Source organism: Equus asinus, chromosome 30, assembly GCF_041296235.1.
Source record: "Equus asinus isolate D_3611 breed Donkey chromosome 30, EquAss-T2T_v2, whole genome shotgun sequence".
Taxonomy (NCBI): Eukaryota; Metazoa; Chordata; class Mammalia; order Perissodactyla; family Equidae; genus Equus; species Equus asinus.
This window is the reverse complement of record NC_091819.1, coordinates 23,731,349-23,755,682: the sequence shown is the minus strand read 5'-3', so window position 1 is coordinate 23,755,682 and position 24,334 is coordinate 23,731,349. Positions and strand designations below refer to the sequence as shown.

The 24,334-nt window shown below is 38.1% G+C and overlaps 1 protein-coding gene across 13 annotated transcripts in view; it reads left to right on the top strand.

Annotated features, from left to right (window-relative positions):
* Nucleotides 1-2,747: 2,747 nt before the first annotated feature.
* CDC42BPA (CDC42 binding protein kinase alpha) overlaps nt 2,748-24,334 on the top strand; it is a 321,871-nt gene continuing 300,284 nt past the window's right edge. For 12 of the 13 annotated variants that reach the window (XM_070501689.1, XM_070501686.1, XM_070501687.1 and 9 more), the window contains exon 1: nt 2,748-3,770. In XM_070501689.1, coding sequence (XP_070357790.1) covers nt 3,593-3,770 — 178 coding nt within the window. In that variant the 5' untranslated portion in view covers nt 2,748-3,592. The remainder of the gene's footprint in view (nt 3,771-24,334) is intronic. The other variant, XM_070501688.1, reaches the window with a different exon arrangement.

Here is a 24,334-nt window from a genome sequence, read left to right as displayed (position 1 = left end):
ATTATTTCAAGCAAATTATGTTTGCAATGGTATACATCTAATCTCCAGGCCCCCACACAGACTTTCAGAAAGACCTCCTCCAGGATCTTTGCCCAAAGCACACCCTGCCAGCAGCCTGTGGCACTCCTGTTTTGCAGGAGCACTTCAAGCACTGTGGGGCTGCTGGGGCGGCCCCTTTCTTTGGCTTAAGACCAGTTTCATTAACAAGCATGTTCACACTTCAAGCGGAACATTTAAAATAACACTCACACAATGTGTTTAGTGTCTAGCTAATTATTAAGTCTCTGAGCTTGAATTATTCAAGCAAAATTGATTGGGTTCAACCTTCTTCCTTCTCTTTGTGTATTTTTTTTTTTTTAAATAAAAATAAGTTCTCCCCTCTACTCTCTAAATAATGTAGAAAAGGTTACTAAGCCACCATCAATGACTGGACCGTGGGTGGTACCCAAGTGCTGAGAGAATAGGTAGAGAGAGGACTGGCAGCTTGACTCTTTTGTTAAAAAAAGTATCTTTATCTCACATACTTCCATTGTTAATTAGCGTTTATTGAGAGCTAACATGTTTTAGGTTCTCTCTTTTAAACTCTTCTTTATAGTTACTTACAAGTTTGGTAAGTAGGTATCTTGGAGCCAGTTTTATGGTATAAAAGCAGAAGAAAATGCTTCTTTCTTTGCTACTTCACCTCATGGTCAAATGAAAGTGTTAAAATGTCTTGGCTTTGTATTAAAAACCATGTTGTTGAAGAATAATTGTTGACCTGAAAAGATGTCCATAATATCTTGCTAAGTGAAAACAGGAGGCTATAAAACTGCCTTTTATTATGTATCATTTTTGTTAAAAATGCTTAGGAAAAAAGACTCAATAAGCACCAAAGTATTGATTATTATCTGTGTTAGGATTAAACTTTTCTTTTTGCTCTTCTATTACTTTAATAACTAGGCAACACACATATAAAGATGCCATGGCTAGAAATGATTTATCTTTTGTCTGAGTCGAAGTGTCACTCGTGTGTCAGAGCACACTGGAAATAATGCTGTCCTTATTTAAGCTAGGCAAGTGCAGACTTGACAAGTGTAGATTTCACAAAAAAAAATCACAGTCTTTTGTGAATCACAGCAACTTGAACAATTTCTGTTAGCCTTCATTTCTAGTCCATCCTCAGCTCCACATTAAGATGCAAAAAGACGCAATTGTGGGCATTGACACAGAAAGCATAACTGCCCCAGGGTGTAGGGAAGGAATATAAAATAATTGTATTTTGGAGAAAGATTACAAAGGAGATGGCAATTTTGAGAGGAAATGACAGAAATTCAGTGACTCAGTTTAGTGATACGTTTAAATGTGGGACCTTCCTTGAGAAATTTGTAATGGGAGGTCTCCTAAAACCAAGATTCGAAAAAATCTGGAAGGCCCTAAACGCATCATCAGGGGCTGTAGCTACTGAATGACTTGCCTTTGCTGCCGTTTCTGCATTGTGTCACTGGGTTACACGTGTGTGTGTGTGTGTGTGTGCACGCGCGCGTGCGTTTGTCCGCAAACAGGGGCAGTAGGTCTGATTATAGTGGTGAGCTGTCTTGACTCCTTTCATCGGCGGAATCCCCTGTAGAGGGTAACCTCGGCCGGGGCTATACAGCAGCCAGGATAGGTTCGGAGCAGAGAACGCTGTGCTCCGTTTAGGGAAACTTTTGGGAATAGAGATGGGGGATTCTGTCCTTCGCGCACACACACTCCTGACTTGGATGGTACGCATACAAGCCTGTCATTGTGTTTGTCCTGGGAAGTGCTACAGCAGTGGTGTAATCAGACACCCAGGAATTGTGTATTACTCTGCAGCGCCCGAGAACGGAATTTGGGGGGCGGGTGGCGAGCAGGTAAGGGGCGGCGAGAGCGGCACCGGCTTTTCAGATCTCTCGGAAGCCTAAAGCCGTCTGCCCCGGGCGCCCTGAACAAACGTGCCACACAGGTGGTGGCCCCGAGGACGAGGAAGAAGCCCCGTTCGGCGATGCGGACAGAGTCCTCGGGGCCCCGGGGACCGCGCCGCCGCGGTGGCGCACTTCCCAGCCGCGCCCCGCGCCGCCCGCCCCACCTCCTCGGCCGCGGCCCGCCAGGCCTCCCGGATCCCCGCATTCCACGTTGCGGCCGCCGCAGCCCCGCCGGCCGAGGCGGCGCCCACCCTCCCCGCGCGGCGTGCGGCGTGCTGCCGCCCGCGCGCCCTCAGGGCCTGGGCTCCGCTTCGCGCGGCCGCGGGAGCCGAGCCGGCTCGGCCGGCCGCTCGCGCGGGGGCAGGAGGTGGCGCGCGCCCGCGCGCGCTCGCGCGGGGGGCGGGCGCCGCCATATTGGCTGTGGACGCGGCGGCGAGCCTCCGCCCGCGAGCGGCGGGGCTGAGGAGCTCGCGGAGCCCAGGGCGCGAGCGCGAGAGGACGGGGCGGGCGCGGGAGGGGGAGGCAGAGGAAGGGAGTGGCTGCAAGCCGGGCTGCCGCAGCCTCCGACTCCTCGCCGCCGCACGACCCCTCCTCCTGCGCCGCGGCCGCCTCCCTCCGCGCCGGGGAAAGATGCCCTTAGCCCGGGGGTGTGAAGAAGGGGGAGAAGGAGCCGCCGGAGCCCGCGCCGCCGCCGCCGCCGCCCGTGTCCTTTGAGTCCGAGAGGCGCCCCCCGCGCCAGGGCGTCGGGAGCCGCGGCGGGCGGCCGCGGTGCGGGTGTGGGGAGCCCGGGCGCTGCGCCCGCGCGGCCCAGGCCGGCCGAGCGGCGCCCCGACATGGAGCGGGCTCGGGCGGCCGAGTAGCCGTGCGCCGCAGCCCGCTCTCCAGCCGCGGCCGCGCCGCCAGCCAGGCCCCGGGAGGAGCGGGGACAGAAATGAAGCGTTTCCACCCGAATCCACTGGGAACAGGACTACCTGCAAAGCCTTAAACAGAAGGACCTCGGGAGGAGAAAGGGAAAGCCGCCTCCGGCACGACTCGGCGTGCTCCGAGCCGAGGGGCTGCTCCAGGGACCTCGCCCCCTCCCGTCCCCGCCGGAGGAGTCGCCGCGGACGCGTTATCCCAGTGGTGGTTGGGAGGATTTGCAGCAGAATTTTTGGTTTTCCCTCCCCCTTATATACATTCTGGTGTTTTCCTCCCTTTTCTATTTTCCTTCTTCCTGGGAAGTGAATTGCTGATGCAGATCGGACTTAATTCATTAATGATGCAACCGGATTCGTTTCAGGATTATGTTGCACGAGTTGAATTTTGAATGAAGGAGAAGAGTTTGTTTTTTTTTTTTTAAAGTATTGACTCTTTAGTTCGTTGTACTTTTAATTATTATTTTATTTAAATTTACGACTTAATTGTATTATGCTTTAAGAAAATGTATTAAATATATATTTTATGGTAACTTTCCCGCAAAATATATGTATATGTGCGAGATTGAAGACGCTTCAGTTAAGTGAGGTGACTGGTGTGCTGGATGTTGAATTCAGCACCGGCATTGCGTGACAGTTGTTGGAATAACAAGTGGTTTATTTTTGAAACCGCACCTTTTAAAATTTAGGTTCAGCTAGTCATAGTAAAAGTCGTAGTAATAATTTAAAGGAAAACCAGCAGAAATTGAAGCAAACATGTCTGGAGAAGTGCGTTTGAGGCAGTTGGAGCAGTTTATTTTGGATGGGCCCGCTCAGACCAATGGGCAGTGCTTCAGTGTGGAAACGCTGCTGGATATCCTCATCTGCCTTTATGATGAATGCAATAATTCTCCATTGAGAAGAGAGAAGAACATTCTTGAATACCTGGAATGGGGTAAGTTTGTATTGTTTAAAAAACTCTCTTTAGCTGGGCATTATGATTTAATTGTTATAGAGAGTTATGAGTAAATTCTACTGTGTAATGAGTATGTAATTATATATTGCATATATATCATATACTTATAGTACATATTTAAATACATATACCATATGTTATGTGTTTAAGTATACTGTATATACAATAAGAGAATAGTCACCAATTATTCAAGGTTTATTTTCTCGTTTTTGGTAAATATTTTCCCAAGAGTAAAACCGTGCTACTCAATTGTTGCCTTGATTTAATGTGGAATTTATGGGGCGGAACTTATGTTTTTGGGTCAGCAGTAAGAGATTTTGAGTAACTCTGTGATGGGCAAAGTGGATTATTGCTCGCAGTTGCCTAATGTATGGCGGGCGGTGTGGCAGACATTCAACTGAAAGGTATTTATTAGTGGAAACATTCCTTCCCAGACTTGGGAAATCACTCTTGAAATGGGAGGAGATCCTAAAATATCTTGGGTCAACAGGAACTTGAAGGTGGTTATCAGTGGGTTTTATTTCATCTGCGTATTGTACAAGCAAAGGAAACTACTAAACATGGACTTTCCAAAAATTGTCATGTTTGTAAGATAGCATGACATAAATAGTTGAAGATTTTTGCCGTAGTAGTTGATGGAGAGTGTTTGGGAGCAGCTTCCGCCTGAGAATTAAATTCACTCTAAATTTAATTCAAATCTAAACTGGTTAGATTTTTGTCTTCCTCCTAAATATAGATGTGATTTAGAAGACCTACTGTAGGGAAATAGATCACTGATGAGGGCAAATGCTCCACGTGACCTTCAAGCTTGAAGGCTTGGCTCAAGTTCTGCTTCCGATGTTACCTGTGAGCACCTAGGACATCCTGCAGTCCTCCCTCGGGGGCATACACGCCATCACCCAGACCCTGTTGGTGCATTGGCTTTGGAAGGATAGTTGCCAAACAAACATTTTGTACCTTTGGAATACTAATAATTTTAGTTTGTTGGGAAGTTTTTATATTAAAATGCCTCTGTTTCCAACTAAAGCTTTATTTTCCTGAAGTAAAAATCAGTTGGTGATTATTTTGTTTTTTGGATTTGAAATTTATTAAAAATTAGTTTGTCAGGTCAGTTACTCACCAAGATTGCTTACACGTGATGACTTTAATTATTCAACTTGCCAGTATCAGAAGTTTTCTAGCAACTTGATGTCATGAGGTTTTTAAAAAATATGTATATACGTGTGAATAGGATGGTTTTTAAAATCATACTAGGAATGTAAGACTTCTAAACCATCTTTCAAGTGACTTCTCTCTTAAGAGTGAGACGATTTTGACTTTGGTACTGGTTTTGTGAGTATGTCTTTTATTATTATGTGTAGAGTAAAATATTTTATAAAGCATATGTAGTTTTATATCCTATGTTTCATATATTTAGAAAGTTTTTAGTGTTTTTGTTTTTCCTTTTAAGACTTAAAAGGTTTTGGTACTTTTAGAGTTTCATTATGGCTCCATGGCGACACTTTAGTCTCTGATCATGACTGTCATTTAATATCTATTCTTTCTCATCTGCAAAATGATGGGAGAACTCTTTGTATGTACCAGTAGTAAATATAATTTTAAAATTATGGTAAAAGAGAAAATCATGTCCTCAATTGCCTTTTGGTTATTAAAAGTTTACATAGTGGTTTTATGCTATGAGATATTTTGCTGTATTATCAGAATAATTTATATTTTCCACTAAATGTTTCTTATACTTTATTTCTTATATCTATATAAAAAAACTCTTTGTTTATACATATTTAATTTAAGCCAAATAAGCTTAAAGTCAAATAACTATTTGGCCAAATACATTTTACTTTATTACTATATTTTAAATAATTTTAAACCAGGAACTTTTCAGAATTTAAAGTAAATTAAGTTTTAGTAGAATCCTTCATATTTTGTCTTCTTAGAAGTCTCATATGATTTAACAAAAATGTGCAGTCTCTTAAGTAAACTACTATTGTGTTTCTCAGTAGTTGAGAACAAGAAACTAGAATTTGTAAGGAATTATTTTGTACGCTTTGGGGCTAGGCAGTGTCTGTTGAGTCTCAGGCATTTTTAAATTGGAGTATGAGGTCTTGAAAGTGGGACTTAGCAACCACAGAAATTTGAGTCAGAAGAAGAGAAAGTTAAGAATGGAAAAGCTGTCAAGAGATGTAGCATGAATAGTAGTATTTACTATCTTTAAGTTATTTGAGAATTTAGGTTATTTGAGGATGTCAGTCTCTTCATTTAAGTATTGAAGTAGACCAGCTGTTCTCCGTGTATGAATTGATTACTACATTTTGGGGAAATGTCCTGTTTTGTGCTTATTACCTAACATTATATAAAAAACAAGTTAGATTAAGGAGGTTTCCAGATAATGAATTGACCTCAATTTAATTTTTTAAACATTAATTTCCTTGGTCTGGGATGGAAATTTGCAGGGATTGTTGGTTGGGGTTAAATCTGATCATTTAGATTTGCCTTAAATGATACAATTTTTAGGTTGAGTTTTAAAATACCCAAAATTTGCAACAGGAGAGCAGTAGTTCAGTACTCTGTGTTACATGCTGTCTGCGTGTGTTTGACTGTTTATGTTAATGAAAGTGTCATCTAGAAGTGCTGTATTTTTATGCTGATGATAGGCTCCTTCTAAAAAGGGAGTCAGCCAAGATTTCTGTCTGCCTTGCTTCATTTCCATCAGTTTCACTTTATTCCTAGTTATGGTTCATTTCACTCTTAAATTGGTACGTTTATTGTTTTGTTCATTACAGTATCATGATGATAAGAAAGTTGATAATTCAAAGTCAGATATGTTTTTTGTTTTTTTTTTTTACAGCAGCATTCCTTGCTCTTGGTGCTGATGGCTTGAGGAGGAAATAAGTAGAGCTCTAGAGAGGAAGAGAGGATTAAGCCAAAGAGCAATAGAGCAAAGGGATTAGAGTGCCCTAGGCCATAGGTCACTTTTAAATTTAATAGTATATGTTTTCCAGTTATATCCAATATGATTTGAAAGACTGTGTTTTGCCTCTGTTGTTTGAATAAGTTATAGTAGAGTTGTAGAAGTAAAAGTAACTTTTAAATTATAAACTAATTTGCTACTAATGACAAAATGAGTATATTATTCATTGATTTGGCTACCCTCTACTTTGAAATGGGAAATTGGAATTTTAGGGAATTCTTTACCAATTTACTTAAAAAATACATGTAAGACAGTATTACTCAAGGCAAAAGAAACATGCAAGGATGTCTGTATGTGGATAACTGTTTTTTGATGCTTCCTGAATCTTGGACTTTGTAACATTTCATTTAAATTATCCTTAAATAATACTAATTTTATAGTTTATTCAGTGTATAGACACGGACACACAATAGTCTGAATGATTAAAAACTTGTCCTGTGGCTTAAACTTTTCTTTTCATTAGAATAGTTTAAAGCTCCTTCACATTATTTCATGTGTGGGTCAATAAAGTGAGGTGATGATGGCTTGATTAGAAGGATCTGTACCGTTTCTAGGATACTTTGTTCTTCACTTCTGCTATTCATCATTGTAAGCTTTTCCTTAGTAGACTTTATTAGTCATACCAAATTATCAAAATGTTCATTTAATACGGATGATTAAATTTATCTTTATTTCACTCCTCAATTAGGATCAACATAAACGTCATCAGAAATAGAGGTTGGACACTTGTTTCCTTTCTACTAGTCACCTAATAGTCTAGTCTGTTCTAAGAATGATAGTGAATAAGTGCAATTATCTGTTCTAACACAATGCTGGCACATGGTAGAAGCATGCTGAATAAATGGTGGCTATTATTTTTCCATTTCTCTCCCTTCTATTCCCCCCCTCCCCACCTTTTTAAGAACATACTGCTCTGAGTGAGAACAGGGATGTCAGGATTAACACTTAAAGAATTTTAGGAATTTGTTTATTTCATATGTAAATGTAAGGTATACCTTACATAGCAGTATAAAAACAAACAGCGTAATATGTTGGAAACTTTATGAAATGTTCCATAATTCCTGGGACTTGATTAATATTACACAGTAAGCCTAGGCTATTTTAGAGTAAAAGAACTGAACTTGGTACAAATTAATATTTTATTGCACTACTCTTCTATGGCAGTCAAAAAATTTCTTCCAAAATCTTTTCTCATTTGGTATAGCTCATTGTTTTTCGTCTTACTGATTTTGATAGATTTTAAAAATCTGTTTCCTAAGTCCAACCAGCATTTAAAAAATTGAATGAGTAGAATAGAAAATATCAAGTACATCATGTGTAGAAAGAATAAGTATTGTTATACAAAACTCTTGTGTTTTCTTGTATTTGTTTCTGTAGGTTGAGATCAAGAGTTGGAAACTCTGGTATTAATGAAGCTAAAATATGTTGACTGGTCAACACTGAAAAGGTTATAGACATAGTGCCTTTTTTCAAAAAGCACACATGATAAGATTAGGGACAGACTGAAGAATTTAGTGAAGAGAAGGAGTTTAGGTAGGGACCAGATGCTTGGAAGGCGAGAGGGAGGATGGGAGAGAGAGAGAAGGAGAAAATGGGCGTGAATACGCAGTTTTCCTGGGTTGCTCCTTCAGGCTGACCTGTGAATGATTGGGTGTTTTTAATTTAAAAAAACTTAATGGACAGGAGAATTAACTTCACTCCTTTGTATTATCTTTGATGGTTCATTTCCTTTTCCTTTGTCATTTTTCCTTTTCTGACTTTGCACTCTTGGATGTTGACTTCCACTGATTGATTGTCAGAGTTGTATCAGCTTGTTGAACATTAGGGGTAACCATGACTTATAGACATTGATAGTAGTTTTTTGTTTTATCTCCCCATCACTCCACGTGAACTTTAGCATAGATGTAGGTGAGAAGGATTTACTCCATAGATTTTCTGTTCCCTTGTTAGTTGTGAAACTGCCATTGAGGGTGACTTGAAGTTTTCAGTAGCTCAGTTGCTCAGCTGCTTTTCCTGTATCTTCAGAGTCAAGAAGTTCTTTCTATAACAACTTTTGTTTTTGAATGACCACACTGTAAGTATAGGTTATCCCAGGTGCATGTATGGCTGTCTTTAATTGCGTATAAAACTCCTGTCTAAATCTAGGGGATTTCATTTTCTTCCTCATCGATGCTGATCAGAGCTCCAGGATTGCTCTTCCCAGCTGGTTGCTCCGCACTTCCTCTCCGCGGTGTCCGCTGCTTTTTTAGTTAGTAGACGGGGAACGGCCAGCCCTCTGTTGGCTAACACGCCTGCCCCTGTTCTAGTGCTGCTTTTTCTGCTGTTATGGGAGAGCTGCACTCTGTCTTTCATGGTAACAGGAGGCACAAAGACCCGGCTCCCCAGTTTCCAATCTTGCTATTTGCCCCTTAATTCTTCCTCAGATGAACTGTTTGCTTCTGTTTTGGGATTAGAATTTATTCACCATAGTCCCCTCCCTAGTTTCAAAATGTGTTCTGGAAATCTATGGGATATTAATAGGTTTTTTGTGAGGGGGGAAAGGTTTATGTGGCTAAATAAATTTGGGAAGCTATTTTAAACAAAATTAAACGTTAAAAGTACTGCAAGTTATTCTAGAATTTTTAAAGTTTATATAGTTATGGAGTCATCTTTTTTGCTGAGTACAGTAGTTTCTCCTTATCCGTGGTTTTGCTTTCCACAGTTTTACTTGCCCGCAATCAACTGTAGACATTGTTTGCTCCTGACATTCAACCATTGACATTTTCATGGTTTGATGATCCTTCTTTTGACATATTGTCAGAGGTCAGTAGTAGCCTAACACTATGTCGCAATACCTGCGTATTCCTCTCATCATGTAGGCATTGTATCATCTCACATCATCACAGGAAGAAGGATGAGTACGGAACAATAAGATATTTTGAGAGAGACCACATCATAAGTCTTTTATTACAGTATATTGTTATAATTGTTCTATTTTATTGTTAATCTCTTACTGTGCCTAATTTATAAATTAAACTTTATCATGGGTATGTATGTATGTATAGGAAAAAACATAGCATATATAGGGTTCAGTACCATTCATGGTTTCAGGCATCCACTTGGGTTCTTAAGGTATCTCCTGTGGATAAGGGGGGACCAGTGTATCTAGAAGATGGTTGGCAACCAGTGTTCCATGGAGCACCCTTTGAGAAATGCTCTCAATGCTCAGAATGAGGTCATGGTGTTCCTTGTATCCAGGTTAGAAAGAGATAATTTTGAGGGAAACTATGGGATACTGTGGGGTTTGGAGAAAAAATCCAAATTTGAGTAAGTTGTATTTTACTTAGTGGTTGTGGACTTTTAATTGTCTTCTGGGTGATAACCATGTGAACTGAAAGCTAAACCTTCTCATGGCGGAGGGGTGTTAAGAATGATGCTGGTAAACAATTATATCCAGGAAAAACACCCTATAAAGTGAAATTAGATATAAAAATGAACCAGTGCTTTCAACCCCTAAAGTCCTTGAAATTACTGAGCAGTCTCTATTTGTGACCTTTTCTTGCTCTATTAAACTTGCTTTTCAAGTATAGGCATTCACAATAAACACAGCAGTTCTCACTGTATCTTTTGCAGCTTTAGTTACTATAATTGTAACACGTTGCAAAACTATTGTCTATCTGAAACAATTTTATTATGATATTTAAGAGGAAAAGATCATGGACTTATGCAATTTTAGAATCCATTATAGTGTTAAGTATTGTTATTTTTTAAGTTACATGTTTTAGTTAAGCTGTAGGTTTCAGACTTTTGGACTAGTTGGGAACTTTGCTATTATTTATAACATTGTATCTGTGAAGCTATGGGTTTCAAGTGCCAGCACCTATTTTACATGTTAGGAAACCAGAAGATACAATCCTTTTGTTAAAGAGAAATCCATATATAATTGGTGCTTTTTCAGCACTGTGTGAGCAATTAGAACTCTGTCATTACCGTAAACTTGTATTCTGGGTATTCGGGTGGCAGATAATAATACAGTCATGTGCTGTGTAATGATGCTTTGGTCAATGACAGACCACATATATGACAGTGGTCCCATAAGATTAGTACCATACAGCCTAAGTGTGTAGTAGGCCATACCATCTAGGTTTGTGTAAGTCACTCTATGATGTTTGCACAATGATGAAACCATGTGATGCATTTTTTCAGAATGTATCCCTGCCGTTAAGCCACACATGACTATAGTAGAAGATAAGTCAACTTGATTATTTAGAGACAAATAGCCTATGGGGAATAAATTAGTCTTTTTTTCTCTCTCTTCTGATGTCTATTTATTTTTTCTTCAGTTCTTCCCCATCAACACTGTTCGTCTCACCTCCAATCTAATTATGCTAGAAAGTTCCACTTATGTGGATGAAAACAATCTTTTAAGAATACATCTAAATTAGTTCAGTCATGTGCAATCATTTGTTAACTTTAGGTTTTATTTCAAATTACTTAAACATCACCATAGGCTTAATCAATGAAACAACACCTTCTATTCCGTTTGCTCTACTCATAGTGATAAAGCTTAATTAGATCTACTTAGAGTTTCCATGACGAAGATCTGCGGGTGGAATACCTCAACCTGGAAGATTCCTGTTCTAAACATATAAACTGGTGAAGAGAAGGCCTTTGCGTTCAGATTGACTCCTTTCGTTATTGGCTGGTTGGTTTAAGCAGGTTGCTTAACCTCTCTAGTTGTTTTATCATTTGTAAAAACAGACATATTAGTAATAGCTTATTTTGCCAAAAGGTTGAAAGTTGGTTTAGGATTTTTCCTTTTCTGGTGGTTTATAGTTGTATTTTGTCAGCTTTTTTCCTATTCTGTTTTTTAAGTTTCTGTCTAGCTTTATGATAAAAGGAAGAACTAAAATGCTATTTTTTTTGTTAAGTTCAGTTGAAATGTATAGCTGTACTAATAAAGGATGTAAATAACTTTATTTCACCATTAACAAACATATTTATATCTTACTGATAAGATTTTATTAGATTATGTTCGTGTTGGAGATGTCTATCCCTGTGTGACTATGCAGCAGTATCTTATTCCTTCTTTTAGGATAAGATTTATGCATTGGAATATTTTGTTGTTATTAACAGTTATTTTTCACTAAATGTTAAGTCAATGCCAATTCTTTCTATAACCAACAGAAACTATTATGAAATAGCTAGTTATGTTTTATTTTTATATTTAGCTCCAATCTGCAGATCAGTGGTACTTCTAGACCTCAACTCAGAAGATTAAAATAATCATGAAAAATTATTCCTGTGTCATTCTCTTAGAACTTTTTATGGACTAAAGATTATGCAGCACCCATTAAACGCATGTTGTGGTCTGACAGTAAGTATGAAGAAAATTAATACTGTACACTAGTGTTTCCTAAACTATGTTTCAAGAGATATAAATGAACATTCTGAAAATTAAGAGTTCAGTGCATATGTGAGATTGGGAAATCGTTTTATTGCATCTCTCTTTGGATATTACAAAGCACAGTATCATAGTAATAGTTTTCAAAAGTTCGGCAGTACAGAAACTTTAACTTGTTTTACCTGGGATTTGCCTAAGTCATTTGACTTTGGAACCCTTTTTATGAGGAACAACCGACAGAGTTTGGGAAATGCTGTAGTACGCTAAGCATCCATAGGCAGTGTCAGAGCCTTTGCACACTTTATGTGACAAAAAGTGGTTACTAAATTCTTCTACCACGTTGTTTTTTGAATATTATCACAATTTATATCAAACTCCACAGGCGGAGGTTTGAATAACTTGCCTTTATCCTTTTCATATTTAACATTTTTTAGCACTTCTCTTTGCTTCACCTGGAAGCCATTCGGCAATATTTAATGGTTAGTGTGGAGTTCTGCATTGGGAGTGTATGTGTTTACAGACAAAGGAGAGTAAAACTTGATACATGCCTTTGAGTTTATATTTATAAGTGCAGTTCCTGGTCTGCAAAGGTACTTTTGCTAACCTGGTGATTTTTCAGAAGAGCTTGATCATTTTTTAATCCACTTACCTCGCTAACCATTGAGTTGGTACAGAATTTGAGAGAGAGAGAGACTGTTGTGGCTGTGAAATAGAGCAAAGCTCATTAGATTTTATGAGAATTTTGTAAAAGCGAAGTAGTTTCCCTCCTACAACAAGAATTCCACCCTTAAATATCTGGTTTACTGGGAATGGCTAATGCCCTGAGTTGACTCAAATGTTATTAAAAGCAGCCGGGCATTTACTTAGAAGTGTTCTGTCCCAAAATTTAAAAAATACTTGTTTGAAAAGAGTAGGAAAAGCCCACAATGTCTGAAGTGCCATTTTGAGATTGTATTGCTAGCTAACTGTGGCCTTGCCCTGACCAAAGATCGTAACTAAGAAACGTTTAAAAACAGACTTACAGCTCAGGTATGTGGTGAAGCTGACACAGTGATATGATATCATAAAGCTTCTCCATATTCCATACTTATAAAGATTTTCCTAGAGTTTATGGTTAAAACCACAATAATATTTGCAAGTCTAGTGTGATTTCTATTTCTGCCTTTTGCTGCATGCCTTTGTAATTTGTCACTCCATTTCTGACTGATGTGTGCTAAGTTGACAGTTTTTTCCAGAAGTGCATCACTGTGTCCCATTGCTTGAGGTTGTGATTAAGTGTGATCATATTTGTTTCTTTTGCCTGTGTTGCTGTGGTAATCCCAATTAAGTACAGCGGCTCTTGGGTTATCCTGATTTTATTCAACCTCTGTGTGCATCTGGCTTAATTGACTTGTCTGTATTAAACGTGTCTAAATGGATTACATTCCTGGATATTACTGACTTTATTAATCAGGCTTTTGTTTCTTCATTAAATGCTAAGTAACCTGTAAACTCTTTATTATATGTGTGGCTAACCTGAAAATATTGTGAATCCTCCACATCCAGGACCTTTGTTTAGTAGAAGGACTTTTAAAAAACACTCACAACACGATCCTTTGATCATGTCAACATCCTGCTTAGTATCCTACAATGACTACTGATAGCTTTCAGGATGACATTTAAACTGCTTAGCATGGCACACAGAATTTTTAATGATATGGTTCTTGTCTGTTTCTCTAATCTTTTTTTTCACTTTTGAAACAATCTCAAACTTATGGAAAAATTCCGAGTACAGTATATACAGTTTCCCCCCCGAACCATTTGAGAGTAAATTGCCTACTTGATGCCCACATATGTTCTTGTGTATTTTCTGCATGCTCTTGCATAACCACAGTGCAACCGTTAAAATCAATAAATTAACACTGATATGTTACTATCATCTAATCCTTAGACCTCATGCAAGTTTTGTCAGTTGTCCTGATAATATCTTTATAGCAAAAGGATTCAGTTCATAATCGTATGTTGCATTTGGGTGTCATGCCTTCTAGTGTTGTTCAGTCTGGACTCGGTCTTCAGATTCAGTTTGACTTTCATGACTGACACTTTTGAAGATTGCCAGCTGCTTATTTTGTGGCGTTTACAGTAATCCTAAATTTGGGTTTGTTTCCTTATGATAGTACATCTTTGGCAAGAATATCCCAGAAGCGATGCCATTGCAGCCCTTTTATGTGGAGATTCTTTCATCTAGCTCAGCTTTCAACACCCTTCTCAGGCCCACCATGACTTTTGTCCCCTCATGTGTACTTTTTTTTTTTTGAGGAAGATTGTTGCTGAGCTAACATCTGTTGCCAATTTTCCTCTTTTTGCTTGAAGAAGATTGTTGCTGAGCTAACATCTGTGCCAGTCTTCCTCTACTTTGTGTGGGGTGCTGCCACAGCATGGCTTGAGGGGCGGTGCTATGTCCACACCCAGGATCCAAACCTGTGAACCCCAGGCTCCCGAAGTGGAGTGCACAAACTTAACTATATGCCACTGGGCCGGACCCTCCCCCATGCCTACTTTGATCTTCCCCACCTAATGCCTATATCCATATCTATATCTATCTATCTATAGAATTTCATTTATATTTCCCACCCTCACCTTTAAAAATTTAAAAAAATTCTTTAAAAAATTTATGTATAGTAAAATTCACTCTCTTTGTTGTACATCCTATGAGTTTTGACAAATGTAGACCACTACCACAGTCAAGATCCAGAGCAGTTCCATCATCCCCCAAATTCTCTTGTGTTGCCCTTTTGTGGCACGCTCACCTTTTACTCCAGCCATAATGAAGTGTTGACTCTTTCGCTAATGGCTATTCTGTGACTTTTCATGTATTGGTTAACTTGTTTGGAAATTTACCTTCTGCAGCCCCTCCCCGCCTCACCTGTCCTGGTATGGTGCCTGGCACATAGCGGGCATTTGGTAATGTTGGTTGATGAATTAATAATGTTATGCTTGTTACAGGCAAGGCTAAAAGCAATAGACCTGATCTTGAAGCATTGCATGAAAATTGTATTTTTGTATTTCAGGGACTTCTTTTTTCATTGATTTATCCTGTTTTTTTCCAAAAGTGATTTCTTATAAGTAGTGGTTTATAATTCCCTCCCTTAGCAGTTGACAGTCTGTAAACTAGTATTTCATGGGTGAAGGTAAGGAGAAGAGGGTACTACTGTTTAAAGGAATAAGATAAAATGCAAATAATTTCTAATTTTTAAAGTTAAAATTTTCTTTCTTTTTTTTTTTTAAAGATTGGCACCTGAGCTGACATTCATTGCTGATCTTTTTTTTTTCCCTCTTCTTCTTCTCCCCAAAGGCCCTCAGTACATAGTTGTATATTTTACTTGTGGATCCTTCTAGTTGTGCTATGTGGGATGCCGCCTCAGCATGGCTTGATAAGCGGTGCCATGTCTGCACCCAGGATCTGAACTGGTGAAACCCTGGGGCACCAAAGCAGAGCGTGTGAACTTAACCACTTGGCCACGGAGCTGGCCCCAAGTTAAAATTTTCTTACATTAAGTCTGTGTTTAACCTTATTTGCACAACAGCCAGCATAAACTTTGGAGTCGGTGATGGTGCATTGAACCACAAATATAATTTCCTTCCCTCTGCAACCCCACTAAAACTGTAGTAAAGGAATTTTTTAAAAAATTCGTAAACCTTCAAGGATGAGAAAAGCAGGAGAAGATACTATAGCAGTGAATTCTTGGGAGCTGAAAAGCAGATGGATGAGTGATACTGACTTAGCAGATCTGAGAACGTCAAATCCTCTCAGTAATAGCGAAAGCTGAGGACCTATCCACTTTACTTGGCAGAATCCTCAAAAGTCTTAGAAATTGATGTCTTTAGGAACCTCTGAAAGTTGAGGTGTGGGAGGGGCTAAAATATGGAGGGTTGATTGAACCTGTTTGATAAGCAGTAGCTGCTCTAGAGCCCCTCCCCTACTCCATGCCACGGCGCTGTTGTAGTCTTTCTTCCTCAAATAAAGATGGGATGTTTATTCTCAGTGAAACAGAGGGTCTCTGGCTTGAGGGACATTAGGTATAGTTTAGGATGGACATTGTATACTGAAAGGAGATTAAATAAGTGTTTATTTACTTATTCTTGGTGCCCAGAATGCAGGCAACTAGGCCTTCATCACACAGGAGATCAGAAGAGTCTTCTCTGGAGAATCTGACCCCCAAGAAGATAGACCTAAAGATAAAAATATCAGGGCTTCCTCGTAAAGGGCTAAGGCAGTCGCACTACAGTGAAGTTCATTATCACTGGGTTCATGCAAGGCTTCAGAGCTTGAGGTCATCTTTTCATTTTCTCATACCTAAATATGAACAGAAAATCAAGAATTGCCAGATATCTGAGGAAAGCCTCTAATGTATAAGGTACAGCTCCAAACAAATAGGAAAAGAAAGCAATTTATTTGAGACATGCTCTGCAAGGAAACCATAACTTCAAACCAAACAAAACTGTCATTAATAATTCTCAGAGATAAGGGAAAGACCATAAAATAAATCAGGATGTCTTAAAAAGAAACAAAAGAGAATTAAAAAAGTTCCTTGAAATTAAAAATGTGATAGCTGAAATGAAAACTTCAGTACAAGAATTGGAAGGTAAAGCAGAAAAAATTTCTCAGAAAATAGAGTAAAAATCACAAAGAGACAGAAAAGAGGAAATACAGAGAAGAACATTAGAGGACCAATTTAAGAGGTCTTAATAGTAATCTGAATAATAAGAATTCCAATAGGGAGAACAGAGATGAGGAAATCATCAAGGAAACAATTCAAGAAAATATTCTGGAACTGGAGGACATGAGTTTCTAGAGAGAGGGGCCCCACCAAATATCCAGCATAATGGATGGAAATGGATTCACACCAAAATTCACAACCAGTACTTGGTGGAATTTCCAGAACTCTGGGGACAAAGAACACACCCAAAAAGTTTCCAAAGAAAATACAAAGGATCAGCAATCAGAAAGGCTTTGAACGTTTCAGCCACAACACTGGAAGCTAGAAGACAATGTTAGTATTTTGAAGGAAAATGATTTCCAAACTGGAGTTCTATACACAGCCCAATTCTCAATCAAGTGTTAAGGTGGGATATGGACATTTTTAGACATGCAAGTCTTCAAAAAATTTACCTTCTGCAACCCATGGGCTCCCAATAGGGTAACCCACCATCCAGGTTTACCTGGGACTGAGGAGTTTCTCAGCGTATGGGACATGTGCTGGAACCAGGACTGTCCGAGGCCAACTGATGAGTTGGTTGCCCTAGACCCAATTAAATGAGAGTAAATTAAGATGAGGAAATATAGGATATAGGAAGCTGGTGATCTAATACAGGGGAGAGAAGAAAGGATTTCCTAGGATGATGGTGAAGGGAGAATACAGAATGACAGCTTTGCACCAAGTGTAGAGGTCAGTCACTCCAGATAGGAGGCCACTGAGAAGTGTCCAGGAGAGACTGTTTCAGTATCTGAGGTGAATGAACATCTTGAGAGGAGATTTAGACATGTGGGCAGGGTCTAGAGTTTCTTAGAAAATGAAGCAAATAAGAAAGCAGTTATTAAGAAAAATAAAAATTTGTGTAGGAGAGGAAAATAATAATAATTTACTTGGTTATAGTAATGGAAACACAATATTGGTCTAACCGAAATTATGCCATAACTATATTGGGAGGATGGTATGGGAAGGGAAGGTTTTTTAAAAGTTTTTATTGTGGTCTAAATAGTTTATAACATTGTGAAATTTCAGTTCTACATTAATATTTGTCAAACACCATATAAATGTGCCCTTGCACCCCTTGTGCCCACCCTCCCCGCCTTCCCACTGATAACCACTAAATTGTTTTCTTTGTCTGTAAGTTTGTTTATATTCGACATATGAGTGAAATGATATAGTGTTTGTCTTTCTCTGACTGTCTTATTTCACTTAACATGATGCCCTCAAGGTCCATCCATGTGACAGCAAATAGGACGATTATGTCTTTCTTTATGGCTGAGTAGTATTCCATTGTATATATACACTTCTTTATCCAGTCATCAGTTGATGGGCACTTGGGTTGCTTCCACGTCTTGGCTATTGTGAATAATGCTACAGTGAACATAGGGGTGCATAAGTCTCTTTCTATTGTTGATTTACAGTTCTTTGGATAAGTACCCAGTAGTGGGATAGCTGGGTCATATGGTAACTCTATTTTTAATTTTTTGGGAAATCTCCATACTATTTTCCATAGTGGCTGCTCCAGTTTGCATTCCCACCAGCAGTGTATGAGGGTTCCCTTTTCTCCACACCCTCTCCAACATTTGTTATTTTTTATCTTGGTGATTATAGCCATTCTAATGGGTGTCAGATGATATCTAAGTAGTTTTGATTTGCATCTCCTGGATGATTAGTGATGTTGAGCATCTTTTCATGTGCCTGTTGGCCATCTGTATATCTTCTTTGGAAAAATGTCTGTTCATATCCTCTGCCCACTTTTTGATCAGCCTGTTTATTTTTTTGTAGTTCAGTTGTGTGAGTTCTTTATATATTATGGAGATTAATCTCTTATTGGATATATGATGTGCAAATATTTTCTCCCAGTTGGTGGGTGGTTTTTTCATTTTGATCTTGGTTTCCTTTGCCTTCCAGAAGCTCGTTAGTCTGATGAAATCCTGCTTGTTTATTTTTTCTTTTGTTTCCCTTGTCTGAGTGGACATCATATTTGTAAAGATCCTTTTAAGGCTGATGTCAAAGAATGTACTGCTTATATTTTCTTCTACAAGTTGTATAGTTTCAGGTCTTCAAGTCTTTGATCCATTTTGAGTCTATTTTTGTGTGTGGCGAAAGGTAATGGTCTACTTTCGTTCTTTTGCATGTGGCCATCCAGTTTTCCCAGCACCTTTTATTGAAGAGGCTTTCTTTTCTCCATTGTATGTTCTGGGCTCTTTTGTCGAAGATTAGCTGTCCATAGATGTGTAGTTTTATTTCTGGGCTTTCAGTTCTGTTCCATTGATCTGTGTGCCTGTTTTTGTACTAGTACCATGCTGTTTTGATTTCTATATCCTTGTAAATATGTTTTGAAGTCAGGGATTGCGATGCCACCAGCTTTGTTCTTGTTTCTCAGGATTGCTTTGGGTATTGGGGTCTTTTGTTGCCCCATATGAATTTTAAGATTCTTTGTTCTATTTCTGTGAAGAATGTCATTGGGATTGCATTGAATCTGTAGATTGCTTTAGGTAGTATGGATATTTTAACTATGTTTATTCTTCCAATCCATGTACATGGAATATCTTTCCATTTCTTTTATGTCATTATCGATTTCTTTCAGTAATGTCTTATAGTTTTCCTTGTATAGATCTTTTACCTCCTTGGTTAAATTTATTCCTAGATATCATATTCTTTTTGTTGTGATTGTAAATACGATTGTATTATTGAGTTCTTGTTCTGTTAGTTCATTATTGGAGTGTAGAAATGCCGCTGATTGTTGTAAGTTGACTTTGTATCCTGCAACTTTGCTGTAATTGTTGATTATTTCTAATAGTTTTCCAATGGATTCTTTAGGGTTTTCTGTATATAAAATCATGTTGTCTGCAAAGAGTGATAGTTTCACTTTTTCAGTGCCTATTTGGATTCCTTTTATTTCTTTTTACTGCTTAATTGCTCTGGCTAAAACTTCTGTACTATGTTGAGTAAGAGTGGTGAGAATGGGCACCTTGTCTTGTTCCTGTTCTCAGCAGGATGGCTTTCAGTTTTTCCCCATTGAATATGATGTTGGCAGCAGGTTTGTCATATGTGGCCTTTATTATGTTGAGGTATTTTCCTTCTATACCCATTTTATTGAGAGTTTTTATCACGAACAGATGTTAGATCTTCTCAAATGCTTTCTCGGTGTCTGTGGAGATGATCATGTGGGTTTTGTTCTCCTGTTGTTAATATGGTGTATAACATTGATTGATTTGCGGATCTTGAACCATCCCTGTGTCCCTGGTATGAATCCCACTTGATCATGGTGTATGATCTTTTTAATGTATTGCTGTATTCGGTTTGCCAATATTTTGTTGAGGGGGAGAATTTTTTTTAGTGAGGGTAATGGCTTAAAACTTATGTGACAATTGAATCTGCATTTATGAATGACTGATAAAAATGAAAACTTAAAAGGTAGTTTTAGTTTTTACAGAATTAAAAAGTCCCAGTCCTTTAATCCTTCCTCATCAATGTTATTTTCAGACTTTTTTCTAAACTCCTGTAACTGAGGAGCTCAAAACTGGATACAGTAAATAGGAGCTTCAGAATTTGTTTGTAGTATTCATAGTACTATGCCATTTTATAAAATATAAAATTTTTACATTGAGCATCGATGGATTTTAGTGTCCTGGGGGGGTTCCTAGAACCAAGCCACTATGGATATTGAGGGACGACTGTATATTCTTTGAGCAGATCAGTCTTTTTTTTTCTGTAGTGATTGCTCTGTTCTTACAGAGGAGATTTATAAATAGTCTTTTATCTATCTTAGGAGGGTAGTTTATTCCTGAAAAAGCTATGTAGGGTAAATTCTATGTATTTACATTAGTAATACACAGATCCTTCTAAAGTTAACACAAGGCACACACATTTTATTCGATGTTTATGGAATTGAACACACAACAAAGGAACTCTTAACAGAGCAATAAAGACAAAATAAATCATGCGATGATGTAAGTGATGTAAATGACGGGTATGATTATCACTTCTGTAAACTAGTAAGCTACCAGGTGCTGTGAGAGGAGACGTCAGAACACTTGTCAAATATACAGCTGCAGGGTAGCTCTCTTTTAGCAGTCCTCAGCTCCTCTTGAGGCGTCTGAAGTCCAGGTTGGTCCTGGTAAATGCAAAGAAATGCCTCATATTAAATGAGATTCTTCTTGCAATGAATTTCAGCTTTTCATAGAGAAAACCTTTTTGAAATCTAAATAGTTGAGCTGTCCTTTTCGTTTCTGTTTTTAGGGCAGGGTTAAGAGAAGTTTGTTTCAGGGAGTTGCTGAGCAGTGGGACTAAATGGGAAACTGGTCAGCTTTCTAACTACTCCTGGGTCAGGTTTTCAGAGGATGACTTCATTATTTTATTTGAACATTAGGATACATATTGAAAAACACACCCTAAAACAAATTATTATTGAATTATTGCTATGGTCTGAATGTTAGTGTCCCTGCAAAATTCATATGTTAAACTCCTAACCCCGAAAGATGGTGATATTGATGGATGGGGCCTTCGGTGCTTAGGTTTTACCCTCATGAATGGGATTACCTTTGTAAAAGAGGCCCCAGAGAGCTTGTGAGTCCTTCCACCATGTAAGGACACAGCAAGAAGGTGCCAGCTAGAAACCAGGAAGAGGGCCCTCACAACAACTCAACCGTGCTGGTACTTTGATCTTGGACTTTTAACTTCCAGAATCGAAATTTCTGTTGTTTATAAGCTACCCAATGTGTGGCATTTTATTATAGCAGCCCAAAGGACTAAAATTATGCACTACTTTGTGCCCTTGCATTAGAAATTACTCTGATTAGTACTTCTGTTGTTGAAGGTCATTTTGATTCTATTTTCCAGATTTCTGGTATCTTACTTTGTTGGTGATTATATACTTAAAAAGTTCCATATTTACTCTTGCATTTTATCTAAAAGAGAAAAAGAAAATATTAAAAATGGTAAAGTAATAAATAAAATATTTGTATGTTAAATTGGTGATCATTTTTTAGTTTCTAGATTTAATTCCTTTACTTGGAATTAAAAGAATTTAAAGTAGATACTAACCAGATGCCTAGATAGCAACATCTGTAATTTAAAAGTTACTTAGAATTAGGATGAAATATTTATGATAGTCTAGTATATTTTGTTTTCAATTAGGTATGTTACTGAAAAATACAACTTCAACCATCCCATTTAAAGAAACAAAGAAGCAAAAGGAAATGATGTAACATAACTAGTATTTAGAAATGATAAAGGAATTTTTTTCCCCAGCAGTAAGTAGTAATACTTTCTTTGCAGCAGTATCTAATTTACATTTCACTTCTAAAAGATACAAAGATAATTTTTGTAAGAATGTTTTTGAAATAGGAATTATTTCTATTTTAAAAAGCCCTAATTCTTTAGTGTTTATTAACACTAAGAATTTTCAGATAAAGATGTTTTAACTTTTTTTTTTATTTCTCTGCACATGGCTTGAATTGTATTTGTCTGAATTTCTTGTTTTGAAAATCCAGAAAGCTTTATGAAGTAATACCAAGAAAATGTTTAGTTCAGTTTACTGTTCTTTCCCAGAAGGACTTTCTCTTTATTTAACTGCTTCACTTGATTTGTATTTCTTCTATTTTAAGGTTGTCCATTTATGAATGTTACCAGCCTCCAGAATGGGAAGAGTTGTTTATGATTCCATTCTAGCGTGTTGGAGTTTTTCATAAATGATGAGTGTGTTTTGCTCAGCTTAGTTTTGGCTAATTTTCCTTTGAGTTTTTAGGCTATAGCACCAACATACAAATGCCACTATTTAGTTTATACACATATTTAGCCAACTATTAAAAATGAAAATAACTATTTTCTTTAAGTTATTACTACAAAAAATGATGTGAGGTGAGTGAGGGCAGTTATAGGGGTGGAATCTGGTACTATTTGGTCATAATTTACTTGTTGTTGTTTTCTGTGTGTTTATGTATGTTGGATGTACTCTAAATGCTCCTTGTTCCCAGTGCCTTGGAAATATATATGAATTTGGAATCATGGTACAACTCTCAGGAGGGAGGGATCCTTGAAAATGCCAGCCACCTGAAATTCTTACCTATTACACGTGAGAGTGTGTGAGTGTGTGTGTGTGTTTGTTTTGAGACAGATGAAAAACATAGTAATCCCTCTGGTTTCCCCCAATTCCCTATCTCCCTTCTTTTTCTTTTTTTTTTTTTTTTTAGCAATAAACTATATTTAACAAAACTTGCCATTTTAAGTATTTTTAGGTATATAATTCAGCGACATTGATTACATTTACAGTGTTATGCAACCATCACTACTATCTATTTCTAAAACTTTTTCATCACCCCAGAAACTCTGTACCTATAAAGCAGTAATTCTGCATTCTCCTCCTCCTCCATCTCCATCTCCTGGTAATCTGTAATCTACTTTCTTTCTCTGTAAATTTGCCTATTCTAGATATTTCCTGTAAGTGGAATCATACAACATTTATCCTTTTGTATCTGGCTTATTTCACTTACTATAATGTTTTCAAGGGTCATCCACGTTGCAGCATGTATCAGAATTTCATGTATTTTTAAGTCTGAACAATATACCATTGTATGCATATGTACTACATTTTGTTTATCCATCTGTTGGTGAACTTTTGGGTTGTTTCCACCTTTTGACTTTTATGAATAATGCTGTACCAAACACTGTATGTACAAGTATCTGTGTGAGTTCCTGTTTTTAATTCTTTTCGGATGTACCTAGGAGTGGAATTGCTGGGTCATATAGTAATTCTGTGTTTAACTTTCTTGAGGAAGTGTCAAATTGTTTTTCAAAGTAGCTGTACCATTGTATAGTCCTGCCAGCAATGTACTAAGGTTCCAGTTTCTCCACATTCTTGTCAACACTTGTTGTTTTCCATTTTTTGATTAGAACAATGTTAGTATGTGTGGAATGGTGACTCATTGTAGTTTTAATTTGCATTTCCTAATGATTAGTGATATTGAGCATCTTTTCATGTACTTATTGGCCATTTGTATATCTTCTTTGGAGAAATGTCATTTCAGGTCATTTGCCCATTTTTTCATTGGGTTGTCTTTTTGAGTTTGAGTTGTAGAAGTTCTTTATATATTCTGGATATTAATCCCTTATCAGATAGATGATTTGTAAGTATTTTCTCCCATTCTGTAAGTTGCCTTTTTCTCTGTTGATATTGTTTTTTTTAATATATATTTTTTATTTTTCCCTTTTTTCTCCCCAAAGCCTCCTGGTACATAGTTGTATATTTTTAGTTGTGGGTCCTTCTAGTTATGGCATGTGGGATGCTGCCTTAGCATTGCTTGATGAGCGGTGCCATGTCTGCGCCCAGGATCTGAACTGGCAAAACCTTGGGCTGCCAAAGCAGGGTGTGTGAACTTAACCACTCGGCCATGGGTCTGGCCCCTGATATTGTCTTTTGATGCACAAATTTTATTCCATTTTCATGAAGTCCACT